This window comes from Camelina sativa, chromosome 20 (genome assembly GCF_000633955.1).
Source record: "Camelina sativa cultivar DH55 chromosome 20, Cs, whole genome shotgun sequence".
Lineage (NCBI taxonomy): Eukaryota > Viridiplantae > Streptophyta > Magnoliopsida > Brassicales > Brassicaceae > Camelina > Camelina sativa.
In genome coordinates, this window is record NC_025704.1 from 3067396 (window position 1) to 3085794 (window position 18399).

The following is an 18399-nucleotide window of genomic DNA, read 5'->3' on the forward strand; positions in this document are numbered from 1 at the left end:
TTGTTGATTTTGACTTTTTTTTTGTTTTGTTTTAAATGAATATATTACTAAGAAAATTATCATGTAATTACATTTCTTAAAATAATTGGTATTCAATTTTGACTTGAAAATTTATTTAAAATAATATTAATTTGACTTTGAAAATAAAAAAGATTTACAACAATAATTTAACCATATATTTTGAAGCTACTGTAAAAGAATTTAATTAACAGCTGTGTTAAAGCGGGAAAATAACACTATCCAGGCGAAGGATAAGTTTATTCTGTTGTCCAAACAGAGAGCGAGACAGTCCCCAAAAGTACATCGATTTGGGAGGGAAAGCCAAAATCAGTTTGGGGGAAAGGGTTTTGCTTTCTCTTCAGTTTTTGATTTTGATTTTGCTTTTGTTTTTGATTTTGATGAGAGATATGAAACGGCGACACTGTGAGAAAGTTTTGATTCGTATTCATAGTATTGGTACACCTTTGGTTTCTGGGTCTTCTGGTTTACCCGTAGAGTTAGTTCACATTGAATCAGATCGGCCGTACACAATTGGTCGGAGTAGTAGTAGTGGTGATGATGGGTTTCCCGATTTCGTCATTGATAACGGCGGTATTAGTAGAAAGCACTGTCAGATTCTATTCGATAGCCAAAGTCGCAAACTTTACATTTTTGACGGCGTGATTCTCTTGCCTTCGGTTGGTTTTAGTCAAGTTATTGAAGAGTTTAGGAGAAGATTAGTTTGTGCTGAGGATTTAGGGAGTTTGAAGTTTAGGGCTTCTTTGAATGGTGTGTATGTTAATCGTGTTAGGATTAGGAAAGCTAAAGTTGAAGAGATTTGTGTTGGTGATGAGGTATTGTTTGTTTGTGGTAAAGAAGGTTTGTGCAATAAGCATTGTCGAGTTGGGTTTGTGGTTCAGGGGATTGAGTTTGAAGGAAGGGATACTTTGATTGTTGAAGATAGATTTGCAATGATTGGAGTGTCGGTTTCTTCAGGACATTCTCGAGGAACGTTTTCTAGTGGGAAGAGAAGCAAAAGGGTTTTTGCGCCGATAGAAAACGAGATTAATTCTCAGTTTTGTCCACCTAAATCTGCTGTTAGCGTTGTTGGTAGGTTGAATTCTCTTGTAAGCTATTGTAGACATATATTAAGAAGTGATGATCCTGTATCTTGCCTTATATCAGATTCTGTAAAGGAATGCTTATCATGTTGTGCATCCAAAATGTTAAGGTCAAAGGTAGATGTTATGGCCGATAATAGAGAAGTCAAGAGTGCCGAGACTAATCATGAGATGGATCATGGTTTGTCCGGTTTAAGGGTGAGGGATGGACTGCCAAGCCCGCAATCACATCTAGGTAGAAGACTTGGTGTGTCAAACTTGATAAGCGAAGTAGAAAGTTATGGTGCTGATTGTATTTTGGTCAGTGACAAGACTAAGACTAGTCTTCCGTTTGATGGAGATAAAGAAAACGCTCCCGAGATTAGTTGCACGGGGAAGGAGAAAAGTTATCAAAGTTCTCTACAAGCACCTGGGAAGAACTTTTATCTAAACCGTCTTCAATATATTGAACAAAGCTCAACTGGTTGTCAACGGGTGGTGTCCTTGCCTGAACTTCTTCACCCTGTGGAAACCATTTCACAAATCTTTATTGCAACATTTACAAGTGATGTCTTATGGTATGTCGAAAAGAGTATTTTTTATATTTTCTCGAGTAGTCTAAACAGAAAAAAAAAATGTATACCTCCATTTGTTCCCCATGCTTGTTCAAGAGTCTGATGAAGTTGTTATTGCAGGTTTCTTTCCTGTTGTGAGATACCTAGCCACTTGCCGGTGACTATTGCATGTCACAATGCTGAGAGATGTTGGAGTTCAAACTCTGATGCAAGAACTGCTGCTCCTTTGCCAAACTACCCAAATGTAACTATGGTGTACGTAATACCTGATCATATTTCTGAGAAAAGGAATGACTCATGGTTGTATATATATTTTCTTTTCTGAAGAGTTTTCCTCTTGTCTTAGGTTTCCACCATTTCCTGAGGAAATTGCATTTGGGAAAGACCGCAAGAACCGTGGCATTGCTTGTCATCACCCCAAGCTATTTATTTTGCAAAGAGAAGATAGCATCCGTGTAATTATTACATCTGCAAACTTGGTAGCAAGACAGGTAAGAGTGTAGGCCTTAGTTTATAGTAATGTAAGTGAATCACAAGACGAGTCTCAGGCATCATATTGGCTATTATGAGGTTTCAGCTATATTGGGAAGTGAATCATATTTCATTTTTTAATGGAGATTTATTATTCCAGTGGGATGACGTGACCAACACAGTTTGGTGGCAAGATTTTCCACGAAGAGCTGAACCTGATATTTTATCCCTTTTCGGACCTTGTCGAAGAAAAACCAATATTGGTTTTAGGTCAGATTTTAGTGCTCAGCTGGCTGGATTTGCTGCATCACTTTTGATTGATGTTCCAAGTCAAGCCCATTGGATTCTCGAGTTCACGAAGTACAACTTTGAAAACTCAGCAGGTCACCTTGTGGCTTCAGTGCCTGGAATTCATTCTTATAAGCCATCTTATCTTACAGAATCTGTTTGCTCAAATACTGTGAGTAGCTTCATCTTCCATCTTATATGCATGTTTGTCTTATTAGTATCAAGTGTCAATATCGTGAACTTATTTTGTTCACTTAGTTGTTTTTCTTAAATAATATTGAAAGTTTGATTGCGTCCTGTATATTAGAAAGTTTGGTCAATGCATCTCTGTCTTGACTAATCGTATGATTCTTGTTTCACAGATTTACAGTGAAGAATTTGTGGGATCTGTTGAAGCATCTGTCGTAGGTCTCAGTTACCTTTTCCGCTCTGCCAATGATTCCACAGGAGCACAACTGAAACGACTGGCGTCATATATCTCCAGAACCCGGGAAACTTCTTTCGGAATGTTGGAACTTGTTTTGAGAAGAAATACGAATGTTCCTGCTGACGCGAATGCTGTGAGCGTCCTTGTTTCTAACCCTGATGATGATTCAAGAGACGGTAAGTAGTTTCATTTCAAGTATGACAGATGGTTGTACGTGCTTGACATGAATTTTCATTCTGTGACTCGTACAAATTTCCTTTTGACAGATTTTGTCCAACTAGGCTTTTTGCCACGGAATATCGCAAAATGGGTTTCTCCTTTGTGGGATATTGGCTTCTTTAAATTTGTGGGGTATGTGTATCGGGATGAAGTCCTTGGAGCTGCTTCTTGTAGGAGCAACCAGAAGGTGCAACTAATGCTACATGTATTACAGGTACTCGTCATATGCTTATTAGATACTTTGCATAAAAAGACTATGGATACATCTAAAGATCTCTCTTGGCTTTTGCAGGGAGTGACCATTTCAGATGTGTCAAAGTTGGTTCAACCTAATCACGTTGTTGCATTGTGCTCGTTGATCGCTTCAATTCAGAGGTGTACTGGCATTTGGAGGCTACAAGAGGTAAGTTTGATTAGGAACAAAACAAAAGAATCCTGCTTTGAATCCTTTGAGTTTTAACGAGTGTGTATCAGTCTCTGACTGTGTGATCTTCTGTATTGGATTCCTCGAAAGGTGTTAGGCCGTTACAAGTGGCCTGAATCTCAGGAATCTGATTTCGTATACAGTAAGTGCATTTTCTATGATAATGGTAAACAAACACCTTAATGAGGTATTAAGTTTACATATATTTTCCTTATAGGTGCATCCTCCATTGGAGGCTCAGCAACTGCAGGATTTCAAGCTGATTTTTCATCAGCTGCGGGTAAAAAAGCGTTACAGAATTTTGACTCCCAAGAGTCTGATCCAGAGGTATTGTTTTGTTTAGAAGCACCATTAAAAGCTTTCACCACAAGTTTTGTACATGAAAACGTTTTGTCCAATGTTCTGGATTAGTGGGGTTGCTGGAGTAATAAGGAAGAACGGGAAGCTCCTTCCATTAAAATCATCTTCCCTACCATTGAAAGAGTCAAGAATGGCCATCGTGGTGTCTTGTCTTCAAAATGTCTGCTTTGCTTCTCCGAGGTATTTTACTCACCCAAAGCCTTTTGTCTAGAAATACAAATCTCAAAACTTTGGGTTTTTTTACTATCCTGTGCAGAAAACGTGGCAAAAGTTGAGACATAACAATGTGCTTCACGATGCAGTTCCTAATCCTCAAGATAGAGTTGGACACCCGATGCATATCAAGGTAAGAACAAAGGAGAATTCTGTGTGCGACAATAAAAGAATTTACTAGTTCACAAAAAAGTCGAAAACCCAACTCTTGCACTAGTACGTAGTATAATAATGTATTTATAAGCTATGATCAGGTGGCTAGGAGACTTTTCACCTCCACAAGAGGCTCACGGTCTTCTTCGTTTGGTTGGGTTTACTGCGGCTCACATAATTTCAGTGCAGCTGCATGGGGACAGACCATTTCCAAATCCTCCAGAAACAACCAGGACCAGTCCCACAATGCCATCAAACCGGTCAGTAAACTTCGTGTATGCAACTACGACCTCGGGATTGTATTCGTTTTCCCTCAACCTCATGAAGATATTGACTCATGCGACGGGTCTAAGATCAACGATATTGTGCTGCCGTTTGTTGTACCGGCTCCAAAATATGGATGGAGTGATAAACCGGCTACAGGTTTGGCAATGAAGGAAGCTTTTGCTGAGTTTAGGGAAAGCTCTAGAAGTTTGTGTGGAGAAACTGAAGTTGAGGAGGAAGTGGAAGAAGAAGAAGAAGAGGAAGAAGAAGCTGAAACTGAAGTTGGAGAAAGAGTAGAGTTCGTTGGAGAAGAGGAGAAGGCTTATGCTGAGGCGTTGTGGAGCCAGGTTGAGTCATCCTCCCTCAGCTCCTGACAACTACTTATGTCGTTTGAGAAAATGACGAATTTACCTTTGTGTCTGTATTACTGTATGTAACTATTGTTGTTTGTAACAAAATTAAAATTTGGGGAAAATAATACTCTAAAATTACTTTCTTAATATAGTAAAATAAATGAATTATTTCTGACTTATTAATCTACAGCGGAATGGTTAAGGTTATATATATATTTAGCTGAAAAATAAAGATAATTGAGTGGTTAGAAATTTTTTTAATTTCTAAAACATTTTAAAATTGAAAAAGCCTCCGGTCTAAATAGAGATCTCAAGAGAAATTATAGCAGGATACAAAAATGGATCACCACAAACAATAATAGCAAACGAAAATGAAACAAAAAAAGTTTCCCCATCTCTTTCACAGTATATATAACCGATGGCCATCTTCCCATCAAATCATCCAAAAACAAAAAAAAAAAAACAAAAAACAAAAAACAAAAAAAAAGGAAAAAAAAAAAAAAAACATTTTTTTCATTTTTTTAATAAAACAAAAAAAAACAAAAAAAAATAATGGGATACACAAATGTGTCCATTTTATTAGGCCTGTTGGTGGTCTTTGTTTCACCGATGGTGTTCGCAGATGATGTGACACCAATCCCAGAGGCCAAACCCCAAGTGGAGCAGTGGTTCAAGGCCAACGTTGGTCCATTGCCTCAACGTAAAGGCTTAGATCCAGCACTCGTCGCTGCTGAGGCTGCTCCACGTATCATCAACGTATGAAAAAAGCACTACTACTTCATACTATATTGTCCCCAAACTATCACTCGATCAATCTTGTAACAATATATATATATTTTGATACAAAATTTGAAATTTATATATGTAACGATTGCAGGTGAATCCAAAGGGAGGTGAATTCACAACAATAACCGCCGCAATAAAGAGCGTTCCTGCAGGGAACACAAAGCGGGTGATCATAAAGATAGCTCCTGGTGACTACAAAGAGAAGGTCACTATCGAGAGGAACCAACCCTTCATCACATTGATGGGACAGCCCACTGCCATGCCCGTTATCACCTTCGACGGTACTGCCGCCAAGTATGGAACCGTCGATAGTGCCTCTCTCATTATCTTATCCGACTATTTCATGGCCGTCAACATTGTCGTTAAGGTATATATATCTCTATAAATACATGAAGTATCCTACGTACACTTTCTCTTCTAAGGCCAATACATATGCGAGTTTCCCTAGATTTCGAATGACTTGTTTCTTTTTTGCATATGTAGAATACTGCCCCGGCACCAGATGGTAAAACAAAGGGAGCACAAGCCCTATCTATGAGAATCTCAGGAAACTATGCTGCTTTCTACAACTGCAAATTCTATGGTTTCCAAGACACAATCTGTGACGATACCGGAAACCATTTCTTCAAGGACTGCTACGTCGAAGGGACATTCGATTTCATCTTCGGAAGTGGTACCTCTATGTACTTGGTACGCAAACCACCACCCTAGATAATCAATCGCATTTCATACATTATAATTTTCTGAATACATAAAGTCTGAAATCTCTATATATACATTCATGTTGAATTCAAAAGGGAACACAATTGCACGTGGTCGGAGATGGTATTAGAGTGATCACAGCACACGCAGGTAAGAGCGCAGAAGAGAAGAGCGGATACTCTTTCGTGCACTGCAAGGTGACTGGAGTCGGTGAAGGAATCTATTTGGGAAGAGCATGGATGAGCCACCCTAAGGTTGTCTATGCCTACACCGAGATGACCAGCGTCGTCAACCCAGCCGGATGGCAAGAAAACAAGGTTCCCGCTCATGACAAGTAAGTCCAGTTTCATATATTACATACACACGTTGTGATGACCTAATCGTCTGGTCACTTATGCCGGTTCCATCTAAAAATTTCAGGACCGTGTTCTACGGAGAGTACAAGTGTTCAGGACCAGGATCACTCTCAGCCAAGAGGGTTCCATTCATACAAGAGATTGACCTCACCGAAGCTAACCGGTTCCTTTCCCTCGGCTACATCCAAGGATCCAAGTGGCTTCTCCCACCACCCGCTTTGTAAACTCTTTAATATTATTAACCTATCTGAATTAAAATTAAGATATTTGAAACTATTCACCGAAATATGTATATCGGTGTATTTTCTTTTTTGCTATTTTCAATTTCTTATCTAAAAGTCCTTCTTTCTTTGAATATCATGGAGGAGTTGAGACTTGTGTAATTTTGGTTTCACTATAATAAAATGTTGCCTCGATTCATAATAATATTTTTGATACATTTATAAGACATGCATGCTATTATCAATTTTTATTTTTAATTATTTCATATTTAGAAGATAGAAAATTCAAGATGTGGTCCACATCATGTGGAGGAGCATTATCAGTTACGAACTTACCGTCTTACGGAGATGATTAGCAACATTATTATCCTTTTGGATAATTAATGGGTGTAAACTTTTTACCGCAAGCACTTTAATCATACTAAGAATGAGATCGATTAAAAAATAAGAATTGAATGTTTGTCCCATACAAGACATTTCTTGTAACTAACAATGTTAAAATTATTTTCTATTTTTAGAAATTATTACACATGTTTTTTTTTTTACATATCATTAAAATGTAGATGAAATTAAAAATATTTTAATCTTACATATTATGTAATGTACAATCACTTTTACCCATCGTAATATAATTGAACCATCATCTTTTTTCATACCGCCATGTTTTATCATCACTAAACCTACCATTATCCCTTACCACCAAAGAAAACGCTTACCGCCATATCATTTCAATAATATCAATACTTTGATCTACATTTTAATCAATGTAAGAATTTTTTAATATAGTATATTTTAAATAATGGACATGCATATAAAATTGACTACTTGGTAACGTTCCACTCTTTTATGTGAAATATATGAAGCAGCTAACCGGTAAATTAAACAACTCTTTCCGTGAAATATTTGTAGCATCTAATTAATCGATAAAACAATTTTGGTACTTTTCCATGAGCCTAGGGAAAGCTCGAGGTTAAATTAACGATGCAGTTTCGGCAATCACGCAATGCCTTTTAATGTTAACAAATGACCCGAATCTTTGATCGATCTCTGATTGATTATTATTGAATGAGAATATAATAAATGGAAAGAAATATAATTGAACGGAAAAAAATAAAGTATATTACTGATTAATGATTATACAAACACAAGCTTCTTAATTGATTTGAATTCCATATTAATCACACACCAAGTGCATGTGAAATTACGTACTCTTTATCAAAATTCAAAAATTCTTGAAGGAATATAAACCACAAACGAGAATGTCAAAAGGAAAGCGAAAAACCACAAACGAGAATAGCAAAAAGAGATCTATCCGGTCAGACATGGACGATCCGGACAAGTATATAAAAGTCCCTTCAAGGGCTTCTTCATCTCTTCCATTCTTAAAAGTAAATAAATATTTTTTTTTCTTTTCTTTTCTTTTTTATATTTTTAAATAAAATAATAAAATAAAATAAATGATGGGTTACATTTCTCTGTCCCTGATTGCATTACTTGTAGTTTTTGCGCCACCGGTGGTTCTAGCCGACGATATAACTCCGATTCCCGCGGAAAAAGCCCAAGTTGAGCCATGGTTCAAGGCCAACGTTCAACCCTTTCCCGCGAGACGAGGCACACTCGACCCCGATCTCGAAGCTGCTGAAGCATCACCACGTATCATCACCGTAAGTACATCACAAGTTTATTAAATTTATAAGATTAGATTCTTGTATTATGAATCCAGCTTTCGTTTTGTGCATTTTTCCATTTCAATCAATGCACACTACTAATTTCAATGCAGGTGAACCAAAAAGGAGGCGGTGATTTTACGTCAATAAACGCAGCGATCAAGAGCATTCCGGTAGGAAACAAGGTCCGTGTGATCATCAAGTTGGCTCCTGGTGTATACAAAGAGAAAGTCACAGTTGACGTAGGCCGACCATTCGTTACATTGCTTGGCAAACCTGGTGCTGAAACCAACTTGACGTTCCATGGAACCTCCGCTAAATACGGTACCGTAGAGAGTGCCACGCTTATCGTCTGGGCCAAATATTTTATGGCAGCCAACTTACACATTTTAGTATGTATACATTCTAAAAACTTAATTAGTAGCTATTATAACACTTAAAGGATTAGTTTGTAATGATTTTTTTTTTTTTAATATTTCCTATAGAATACTGCTCCGATGCCGAAACCAGGTACACAAGGACAAGCTCTAGCTATGAGGATCAACGCTGATAAGGCTGCTTTCTACAACTGCAGATTTTATGGTTTTCAGGATACTCTTTGCGACGATAGGGGCAACCATTTCTTTAAGGACTGTTACATTGAAGGAACCTATGATTTTATTTTCGGAAGAGGAGCTTCCTTGTACTTGGTATGTGTATAATTAGTTCTTTTGATCTTTTTAAATACATTTAATTATTTTGCATGGCTGATTACTACGTCGTGTTTAATTTTGTTTTTGATCCATAGAATACGCAATTGCATGCTGTTGGAGATGGATTAAGAGTGATCACAGCACACAATCGACAGAATTCAAACGACCAAAGCGGGTATTCGTTTGTGCATTGTAAGGTTACTGGAGTCGGAACCGGGATCTACTTGGGTAGGGCTTGGATGAGCCACCCTAAGGTCGTCTATGCCTACACTGAGATGTCCAGTGTCGTCAACCCATCCGGATGGCAAGAGAACAGGGTGCGCGCGCATGACAAGTAAGTCTATCAATTGCAATCTAAATTACGTAAATGTATAGTCGATATCCAAAATCCAAAATGATAAGAAATTAAGAAACCAACACTAGACACTAGTATATAAGAGATAAAGTTTAATTTTTTCATATTTTTTAATTTTGAATTTCTTTACTAGATATATTGTGGCAAATTTTTTTTTTTTGACATTGTATAACATTTTCTTGACATTATGAATGATAGGACGGTGTTTTATGGAGAATACATGTGCACGGGACCAGGATCACACAAAGCTAAAAGAGTGGCACACACACAAGACATTGACAACAAAGAAGCTAACCATTTCCTTTCCCTCGGCTACATCAAAGGCTCTTCATGGCTTCTCCCTTCTCCCGTTTACTAAACTACACCCCTTCATAACAAAAATTCTATAATTTTCACCAAAAACATGTATATATAGTACACAGTTGTACATTTTTTTCTCTAAGAAATCCTCTCTTCCTGTTATGATGGAGGAGTAGAGACGTGTGTAGTTTTGGTTTCATTATAAGAAAGTCGATTATTGATAAGAAAAAGGACATACTGGTTAATTATTTATTGATCTATCAAATTATCAAAATTCAGTTGGTTGTACATCATTTAAATCATAAACCCTAAACCCTATATATACTATGGGTTTGGATGATGCAATGTGTTATGGTTATAGTGTGATGTGTGACTGATTAATAATATGAATTTATTAATTTTTTTGAAACTAATGATAATAATTTGGGGGAAAATTTGTAAACAAAATTAATAAAAATTTGTAAACAAAATTAATAAAATGGATGTCACTTGTTATATTTTTGGTTGGTTATATTTTATACTATATTGTAGTTTTAACTATTTAGTTATAATTGTCGAAGCAAGAACCTGATTTAATAATTTTTTCACCAAAATGTGATTTCACTATAAATGCCAAATACGTGATTTTATAATTTTAGAGAAAAACACGATTTGGAATCATATTTGACCTGAAGTAATTGTTTTAGTAAAACATTATAGAATTGGTATTCGATTAAAAATTATAGTATAAAAAAGTTACGGATTTATGTTTTAGGAAAAAAATTATGTAAGTTTTTATCCTGATAATTGGCATTACAAATATTTACAATACACATGAAAAAAAAAGTATATAGTCCTATAAAAAAAAGTGTGAAAATCACTTACAAAACTTTCATTTGACGTAAATCAAACACCAAAATTTAGTTACCACTGAACTAAGTATTTCCTGTCTAGCAAATTTACATTCAAACACAAATTGTTGTTGAGGTCCTTAATTTTGGTAAATTCATAAATAGAAATGCAATAATAGATTTCTTTTTTGGAGGAGTCAATATTCAACATGTTAACTTTGCCAACAGTAAATTTTCCTTTTCGTAGATGGCAATAGATAATTACAACAAAATCAAATGCTTCAAGAAATATAAACCACAAACGAGAATAGTAAAATTAAGATATGTCCGTATCTGTCCGGTCAGACATCCACAAGTATAAAAACCCCTTTGATGCTTCTTCATTTTTTCCATTCTCAAAGTAAATAAGATATAGTAAAACTTAGTTGTTTTTTTTTTCCTCCTTTTCATTATTTTCTTTTATTTTGAAAAATAAATAAAAGAAAATAATAAACGATGGGTTACATGTCAATGTCCGTGGTTGCATTCCTTGTCTTTTTTGCTTCGCCAGTGGTTCTAGCCACCGATACAGATCCTATTCCAGAAAACAGAGCCCAAATCCCGCAATGGTTCCAGAACAACGTTAAACCCTATTCCATGAGAAAGGGCAAGCTAGACCCCGCTCTCGATGCTGCTGAAGCATCACGACTTATTATCACCGTACGATACTATTCTAATCCCATTTTGGTTTAATTTTAAATCTTTAAATTTTTTTTAAAAAATACCTTTTAAAGAAGGGGTATAGGTTTGAGTATCTTGCTCAGTTTGAGAAACAAAGGAAAAAAACAAAAAAAAAAAGAATCTAAAATTTTTGGTTTTAGTTGTGCGTGTGTGTGTGTGTGTGCTAATTCGAATGAAAAATGAAAATTTCATTACAGGTGAATCAAAAAGGAGGAGGAAACTTTAAGACAATAAACGAAGCAATCAAGAGCATTCCTACAGGAAACAAGAACCGTGTGATCATCAAGTTGGCTCCTGGTGTGTACAATGAGAAGGTCACGGTCGACATAGCTCGACCATTTATTACGTTGCTTGGTCAACCTGGTGCGGAAACGGTCTTGACTTACCACGGGACAGCCGCTAAGTACGGAACCGTAGAGAGTGCAACTCTTATCGTCTGGGCTGATTATTTCCAGGCAGCTAACCTCATCATTAGAGTACGTGAAATATATCCCTTCTACGTTATTACATTAAACTAAAAACTAATTGATTGCTACTAATACGATTCATGTGTACATTTGATTTTTATTTATTCTATAGAACACTGCTCCAATGCCGAAACCAGGTTCACAAGGACAAGCTCTAGCTATGAGGATCAACGGAGATAAAGCAGCTTTCTACAGCTGTAAATTCTACGGTTTTCAAGATACTCTCTGCGACGACAAAGGCAACCATTTCTTCAAGGACTGTTACATCGAAGGAACCTATGATTTTATCTTCGGAAGAGGAGCTTCCTTGTACTTGGTAACTTTATTATCTTTTTTAACATGACCATATATGTTATATATATAACACATGATTTTTTTTAATGATACATATATTTAATTTGTATATAAATCGATAGAATACGCAATTGCACGCTGTTGGAGATGGGTTAAGAGTGATCACGGCACAGAGTAGATCAAGTGCGAACGAACAAAACGGATACACGTTCGTGCATTGCAAAATCACTGGAACAGGAACCGGAATTTATTTGGGCCGGTCTTGGATGAGCCACCCAAAAGTCATCTATGCTTTCACAGAGATGACCAGCGTGGTCAACCCATCTGGCTGGAGGGAGAACTTCAACCGTGGATACGACAAGTACGAAACATTTGATCATATCATCTCATTCACATATATTAACTCAATCAACTACATTTTATAAATCTGATTATAAACTGTGTATTCGATATTGTGCCTTGTGTGGAATACAGGACGGTGTTCTATGGGGAATACAAGTGTTTCGGACCAGGGTCACACGTAGCGAAGAGAGTGCCTTACACACAAGACATTGACCAAAACGAAGTTAGGCCTTTCATCTCGCTTGGTTACATCAAGGGCTCCACATGGCTACTTCCTGCTCCCAAATACTGAAATATTTCTTAAAACAAATTATTGGTTGTGATTTTTTTTTGTAACCATCGTTTGTCAGCGACATGTTCCCATCGATTAATTTTTTTTTTTTAATATTGTTTGAGATATGATCAATGCGATAAAGATATTTTTGTCTCGCTATACATAAAGTGCATCTCAAAATTTATATGTTTCGTTATCATCATAGCTCAGAAGTTTGTGGTGTTTTTTTCCCCTTTATATATTTAGCAAATCCTATGAGTCTATAATTTCCCTGAATGTCAAAATTAAGTTTAAACTATATTCACACACCATTAATTGAGTTCATGATGTATATGTTTGAAGTACAAACAAAGGAAATACCAATCTGTCCATGATATGTTTTTATTAAAATTTTGTTTTTATAACAAAAGAAAACGTAAAGACAAAAAATATATAGTCAGTCATACATTACGCACATTGTCTCGAGTTCATCAATTTTATAGTTCTAGTTGCTAATGTTAACTTATTTTTGTATATACATACTTTTAATTTACGAATTAGCTAGCTTCGTCTTTCTTTCTTTTTTGTCGGCCTTAGCTTAAATAATTACATAAGAGATGCATTAAAAAAAAAAAAAAGACTATTCAATTAATTAAAAGACCCAATATGGTCATACATAAGATAACTAAAAGAAACATTGGATATGAACACCGACGAAGCCGCCGAGTAGCCGCGTCACAGCCAGGTCAGCAGAGAGTCGCCATCCAATAACAACAATGAAAAAAATAGAAAAACAGCTTTTTCAACGGTTCAGATAGCAACTTCTGCAACGTGTGTTAGTTGGGTCCGGATCGATCGAGTCTGACTAAGATTCCCTCGAATCTGGTTCTTACGATTCATGACCATCGGATTTTTTAACGGCTTAGATTGCTTAGAAACCATAAGTACGACTCACGTCCCGCAGGGAATCACGTCACTCCTTGTTTTTCGCATCTCCTCCTCGTGATAACATTGACGGTCAATATTTTTTTTTCTTTCACGTTTTGTTGATCATATATAAACAACAACATATAGACACCTATTGTTATAAAAGTTTAAAATTGTTTTGTTGGTCATATTATTCTAAAGTATATTCTTCGGATTTATAATTTCACCAAATTATGGCGAGAGTTTCCTAAAATATCCTTTAAAATACACTAGATGCATGTTTCAAACGTGGACCTTATGTAAGCAGGCTCTGAATGTTTATCCATAAGTTGATGTACTAAATTATGTTAAATTAAATGTACTATTTCTCAAAATATTAAATGTCTTGATAAGTCATACAGTATATAGTAAGATGATAATAGTAAGATGATAATTTTTGGAAAAAGAGCCAATTTGGGGCTCAAACAATTCAACATGATTAAGGAAATTCATATAACACCGTCCCTAAAAAAAGTCTGTCCCAGCTCCATCCTTGTTGGGGCTCCACGAAATCAGTTAAAAACAAAATTAGGACGGAAATCGACTTTTTAATATTTTTATTAAGAAAACCAATAGTAAATTTTTCTTTTAGTTTGATACAAATCTCCAATTTTGATTAGTTTAATAAGAATAGACAAAAAAAAAAACACAAACAACAGTACTAAAGATATGTGGGAAAAAAAAAAGTACTAAAGAAAAATTTTAAAGTTGATTTAATCATCTGATAATATAACATCTGAATTCATTTTATCAGAGTATATCAAACGTGAGGGATATTTAGAGGTTGTAATCAACTTCTATTTTGTTTATATGGTCAATAAAAGACATATATATATATATATATTCTTGTTTTATATCTAGGAAATTTAAACTGGAATATTAATCTCTTTTTTTTTTGGTGACAAAAATACATTTTCCATCTTTTTAAAAGATACATATATACATGTTTGACTCAAAAAAAAAAGGAAGAAAAAGATAGATTGTCAAAAAAATTAAATAAAGCCAAATAGATAAGTAGGGATAGAAGGGTCATTTTAAAAGGATATGTTTAGTGTCTGGGGTCTGACGTAGGATACGTCAAAAAATATCCAAAAAAAAAAAAAAAAAATCTCTTCTTCTCTCATTCAAATTACGCTTTCCTCTGATTTCCCCTACAAATACTCAATTCCCTTCTCTTCCCAATTCCTTCACAACAAACCACAAACAAATCTCTTCCCAAGTTTTTGTTTGTTTTTGTAATCCCCCATACCATTTCCTCCGATCATCAGATACAAGTTTCAGTTTTTTTTTTTGGAAAACCTTGGATCTTTCCGATCACTTTGGATTTTTGTTTCTGAGTTTTGTAAATCTCATTTAAAAAGTGAAAAGATGAATGCTTTAGCTGCAACGAACAGAAACTTCCGTCATGCATCAAGAATCCTGGGTTTGGATTCCAAGATCGAGAAGAGTCTTATGATCCCTTTTAGAGAGATCAAGGTTTGACTTTTCTTCTTTTTCCTTTTTTCTTGGTTTGGGTTTTCAATGTTGTTGAGATTTTTGACTTTTGTGATTGATCGATTTCTCAGGTGGAGTGTACGATACCTAAAGACGATGGAACTCTCGTTTCTTACATCGGATTCAGGGTTCAACATGACAATGCTCGTGGTCCCATGAAAGGTGGAATCAGATACCATCCTGAGGTTTGTTAAAAATCTGACCTTTTTTTTTCTTGAAATTGAAAAGCTTTTGCTGGGTTTGCTAAAAAAATCTGACCTTTATTTGGAATCTATGGATCTGGAATTTTTTATAAGGGTTTTGTTTTGATTTTTTTGAAAGGTTGATCCGGATGAAGTGAACGCATTGGCTCAGCTCATGACTTGGAAAACTGCTGTTGCTGACATCCCATACGGTGGAGCTAAAGGTGGGATCGGTTGTAGTCCTCGTGACTTGAGTTTGAGTGAGCTTGAGAGACTCACTCGTGTCTTTACCCAGAAGATCCATGATCTCATCGGTATTCACACCGATGTCCCTGCTCCTGACATGGGCACTAACGCTCAAACCATGGCTTGGATTCTTGATGAGTACTCCAAGTTTCATGGTCATTCCCCTGCTGTTGTCACTGGAAAGCCCATTGTTAGTTCCTCAATTCATTTCACTTGGTTGGATCTGATGGTTGATAATTCCAATGTTTTGTGTTTGATTACCAAAGTTTTGACCTTTTTGTTGTTATTGTTGCATCACTTTTGCTGTAGGATCTTGGTGGTTCACTTGGTAGGGAAGCTGCCACAGGACGTGGTGTAGTCTTTGCCACCGAAGCTCTTCTTGCTGAGTACGGGAAATCTATTCAGGGCTTGACATTTGTTATTCAGGTAAAAAAAAACTATCAGCTAATCTCAAGCTTAATATTAGTTATTATATGATAAGGAAGAGAAGTTGAGAAGATTTGTATAATATGTATGTCAACAGGGTTTTGGGAATGTTGGAACATGGGCGGCTAAGCTGATCCACGAGAAAGGTGGTAAAGTGGTTGCAGTAAGCGACATTACTGGTGCAGTCAGAAACCCTGAAGGTATCGACATCAATGCTTTGCTGAAACACAAAGACGCTACTGGAAGTCTCGTTGATTTCACTGGTGGAGACGCTATGAGTTCAGAAGAACTGCTCATTCATGAGTGCGATGTTCTCATCCCTTGTGCTCTTGGTGGTGTCCTGAACAAGTCAGTACCAAAAAAAAAACTTCACTCGTAACATCCACATTTAACCATAAAGATTCACTTTCTGATTCTTAAATATTTGTTTAGGGAAAATGCTGGAGATGTGAAGGCAAAGTTTATAGTAGAGGCAGCAAACCATCCAACCGATCCAGAGGCTGATGAGGTAATGCATCGATAACACAGAGACCCGTCCTTAAAGGCTAAAGCTTCTTGAAATATAATCCTAATCTGTTTGGTTTTGGCAGATTCTGTCGAAGAAAGGAGTGATTATACTTCCAGATATATACGCAAACGCAGGAGGAGTGACCGTGAGTTACTTTGAGTGGGTGCAGAACATTCAAGGTTTCATGTGGGAAGAGGAAAAAGTGAACTTGGAGCTGCAAAAGTACATGACTCGAGCGTTCCACAACATCAAGACAATGTGCCATACTCATTCCTGCAACCTGCGTATGGGAGCTTTCACTCTTGGAGTTAACCGAGTCGCTAGAGCCACCCAATTGCGTGGTTGGGAAGCTTAATTCATCTGAATCCCCCTTATACTCTGTTTTCTCTGTTTTTTTTTTGTTTCATTGTTACTGAAATATCATTGAGATTCCGAAATGGAAAAGGAAACAAAATGGATTCGAATAAACTAACAGATTGGAATAAAAGATATTATTGGATTTTATGATCCTTAAGCCCCAATTCACTTCTCAAAGCAAATTGAAACAATCAAAATATATTACTAGAACCAGAAATTAATATGAAGTTCTCAAAAAAGTTTGTTACATATCCCTTAATAAGGTTTCATATGTAACATATACATATTATAACTTGATCTATGATATTCGAATGTATCAAACAGCTGTGGTGACTTGACTATTACGATGGATAGATTGTGAATCTTCGTCGTATAAATGCATTCGAAGATTCTTATCAAAACTTGTAAGCAAGAAAGGTTCAAAAACCGGAGAGTACATCGTTCTCATAACCGTTTCCCTTTGTAGTGAAGAACAATAGTCGGTGTAAGTAGAACATGTCACATTCAATTGGAATCCAACTCCAAATAAGAAGTCCAGCTCTAAGAAGTTCATCTCCTCTGTGGTGATTCCTCCAATTTTTGCATAATATGCATTATTGTAACACCTACATTAGAGATAATATGTTAGAGATAAAATGTTAGGAAAAAAGGGAACTATAAGAGTATAAGACTATACGCAGATAGTATACACGCAACTCAACTTAAGGGTGTAAAAAATGTTAGTCGGTAGACGATAGACGGGATAACAAGTAACACAACTAGGCCAAGATTTTAAGTTTTATATATTAGTTTACTAATAGTAGTTTTTAGAATTAAAATATCAAGAAAGAAAAGCTTGCATGCATCAATCCATTAAATTTAATTTTGTTTTTGTATAAAAATACTAATCTTAGCGTTAAGAAAAAAAAGAAAGATAAAAAAGAGATGAGAACTTACAAGTCATCCATGAACTTGGCAGAGACCAAGACGCTGGAGATAATGAGCCTATGGACATTATAGGAATCAATGGGCAAAAAAGGCTGCTTTTGTATGAACCGATCCAAATATATATACGCGACTACGTAGCACGAGTCGCTACAATTTGCGTACTTAAAGATCCTTTCCATATAGCTTCTGATCGATATCGGAGGTTTGGTCAGTGCAGAGAAAGCTGAGAACCTCTGGTGTTCCCCGAACGGACGGCTCAGATCGTCGTTCATCTCAGACACCCTTTGTAGGAGAGATGCCATAGCCGTTATGACATTTGGCATAATGATCTCAGCCATCGGTTCTTGATCGTGATACATCTTCTGAATCTGATCAGCCATTGGAGAGAGGTGTGTGTATGTAGTTTATTACATGGATTGGACTTGTTTTGTTGTTTGTCTCCTCTCTTGCCTGTCGGTTTGGCTGTTTATATAGAAGAAATA

At 36.2% G+C, this 18399-nt stretch overlaps 6 protein-coding genes across 9 annotated transcripts; 5 read left to right on the plus strand and 1 right to left on the minus strand.

Annotated features, from left to right (window-relative positions):
• LOC104768947 lies at positions 321–4973 on the plus strand. 4 transcript variants are annotated; one of them, XM_010493052.2, is made up of 12 exons: positions 321–1657; positions 1775–1909; positions 2001–2145; positions 2286–2585; positions 2776–3016; positions 3107–3273; positions 3352–3462; positions 3574–3625; positions 3701–3810; positions 3895–4023; positions 4100–4189; positions 4311–4973. In XM_010493052.2, exons 1-12 carry the CDS (start codon positions 399–401, stop codon positions 4845–4847), a joined length of 3276 nt encoding a protein of 1091 aa, XP_010491354.1. In that variant the 5' UTR covers positions 321–398; the 3' UTR covers positions 4848–4973. The 4 variants fall into 4 exon arrangements, with proteins under 4 accessions (XP_010491354.1, XP_010491356.1, XP_010491357.1 ...); XM_010493054.2 differs by having other exon boundaries at positions 4399–4740; XM_010493055.2 differs by having other exon boundaries at positions 4394–4569.
• Positions 5304–7096, plus strand: LOC104768949 (pectinesterase PPME1-like). Its single transcript, XM_010493056.1, has 5 exons — positions 5304–5582; positions 5704–5979; positions 6096–6302; positions 6410–6648; positions 6735–7096. The coding sequence occupies exons 1-5, from the start codon at positions 5379–5381 to the stop codon at positions 6892–6894; spliced, it is 1086 nt and encodes a 361-aa protein (XP_010491358.1). The 5' UTR covers positions 5304–5378; the 3' UTR covers positions 6895–7096.
• On the plus strand, positions 8291–10135 carry LOC104768951 (probable pectinesterase 49). Its single transcript, XM_010493058.1, has 5 exons — positions 8291–8555; positions 8672–8950; positions 9044–9247; positions 9346–9584; positions 9804–10135. Exons 1-5 carry the CDS (start codon positions 8349–8351, stop codon positions 9961–9963), a joined length of 1089 nt encoding a protein of 362 aa, XP_010491360.1. The 5' UTR covers positions 8291–8348; the 3' UTR covers positions 9964–10135.
• LOC104768950 (probable pectinesterase 50) lies at positions 11142–12993 on the plus strand. Its single transcript, XM_010493057.1, has 5 exons — positions 11142–11434; positions 11653–11931; positions 12035–12238; positions 12339–12577; positions 12691–12993. The coding sequence occupies exons 1-5, from the start codon at positions 11231–11233 to the stop codon at positions 12848–12850; spliced, it is 1086 nt and encodes a 361-aa protein (XP_010491359.1). The 5' UTR covers positions 11142–11230; the 3' UTR covers positions 12851–12993.
• Positions 14881–17137, plus strand: LOC104768953 (glutamate dehydrogenase 2). Its single transcript, XM_010493061.2, has 7 exons — positions 14881–15253; positions 15343–15456; positions 15593–15889; positions 16009–16125; positions 16223–16473; positions 16558–16633; positions 16716–17137. The coding sequence occupies exons 1-7, from the start codon at positions 15146–15148 to the stop codon at positions 16986–16988; spliced, it is 1236 nt and encodes a 411-aa protein (XP_010491363.1). The 5' UTR covers positions 14881–15145; the 3' UTR covers positions 16989–17137.
• Positions 17024–18369, minus strand: LOC104768952 (cyclin-U4-2-like). The gene is made up of 2 exons (XM_010493060.2): positions 17927–18369; positions 17024–17595 (listed from the first exon to the last, which is right to left on the minus strand). The coding sequence occupies exons 1-2, from the start codon at positions 18295–18297 to the stop codon at positions 17307–17309; spliced, it is 660 nt and encodes a 219-aa protein (XP_010491362.1). The 5' UTR covers positions 18298–18369; the 3' UTR covers positions 17024–17306.

Excerpts from the sequence above, each read along its gene's own strand:
- LOC104768953 (XM_010493061.2), top strand. The coding sequence starts at position 15,146 with ATGAATGCTTTAGCTGCAACGAACAGAAACTTCCGTCATGCATCAAGA. Across the intron at positions 15,457-15,592 it reads GAATCAGATACCATCCTGAG|GTTGATCCGGATGAAGTGAA; the intron begins GTTTGTTAAAAA and ends TTTTTTTGAAAG. Across the intron at positions 16,634-16,715 it reads CCGATCCAGAGGCTGATGAG|ATTCTGTCGAAGAAAGGAGT; the intron begins GTAATGCATCGA and ends TGGTTTTGGCAG.
- LOC104768951 (XM_010493058.1), top strand. The coding sequence starts at position 8,349 with ATGATGGGTTACATTTCTCTGTCCCTGATTGCATTACTTGTAGTTTTT. Across the intron at positions 8,556-8,671 it reads CATCACCACGTATCATCACC|GTGAACCAAAAAGGAGGCGG; the intron begins GTAAGTACATCA and ends ATTTCAATGCAG. Across the intron at positions 9,585-9,803 it reads AGGGTGCGCGCGCATGACAA|GACGGTGTTTTATGGAGAAT; the intron begins GTAAGTCTATCA and ends TATGAATGATAG.
- LOC104768947 (XM_010493052.2), top strand. The coding sequence starts at position 399 with ATGAGAGATATGAAACGGCGACACTGTGAGAAAGTTTTGATTCGTATT. Across the intron at positions 3,463-3,573 it reads GCATTTGGAGGCTACAAGAG|GTGTTAGGCCGTTACAAGTG; the intron begins GTAAGTTTGATT and ends ATTCCTCGAAAG. Across the intron at positions 3,626-3,700 it reads GGAATCTGATTTCGTATACA|GTGCATCCTCCATTGGAGGC; the intron begins GTAAGTGCATTT and ends TTTTCCTTATAG.
- LOC104768950 (XM_010493057.1), top strand. The coding sequence starts at position 11,231 with ATGGGTTACATGTCAATGTCCGTGGTTGCATTCCTTGTCTTTTTTGCT. Across the intron at positions 11,435-11,652 it reads CATCACGACTTATTATCACC|GTGAATCAAAAAGGAGGAGG; the intron begins GTACGATACTAT and ends ATTTCATTACAG. Across the intron at positions 12,239-12,338 it reads GAGGAGCTTCCTTGTACTTG|AATACGCAATTGCACGCTGT; the intron begins GTAACTTTATTA and ends ATAAATCGATAG.
- LOC104768949 (XM_010493056.1), top strand. The coding sequence starts at position 5,379 with ATGGGATACACAAATGTGTCCATTTTATTAGGCCTGTTGGTGGTCTTT. Across the intron at positions 5,583-5,703 it reads CTGCTCCACGTATCATCAAC|GTGAATCCAAAGGGAGGTGA; the intron begins GTATGAAAAAAG and ends TAACGATTGCAG. Across the intron at positions 6,649-6,734 it reads AAGGTTCCCGCTCATGACAA|GACCGTGTTCTACGGAGAGT; the intron begins GTAAGTCCAGTT and ends TAAAAATTTCAG.
- LOC104768952 (XM_010493060.2), bottom strand. The coding sequence starts at position 18,297 with ATGGCTGATCAGATTCAGAAGATGTATCACGATCAAGAACCGATGGCT. Across the intron at positions 17,596-17,926 it reads GCCAAGTTCATGGATGACTT|GTGTTACAATAATGCATATT; the intron begins GTAAGTTCTCAT and ends TCTCTAATGTAG.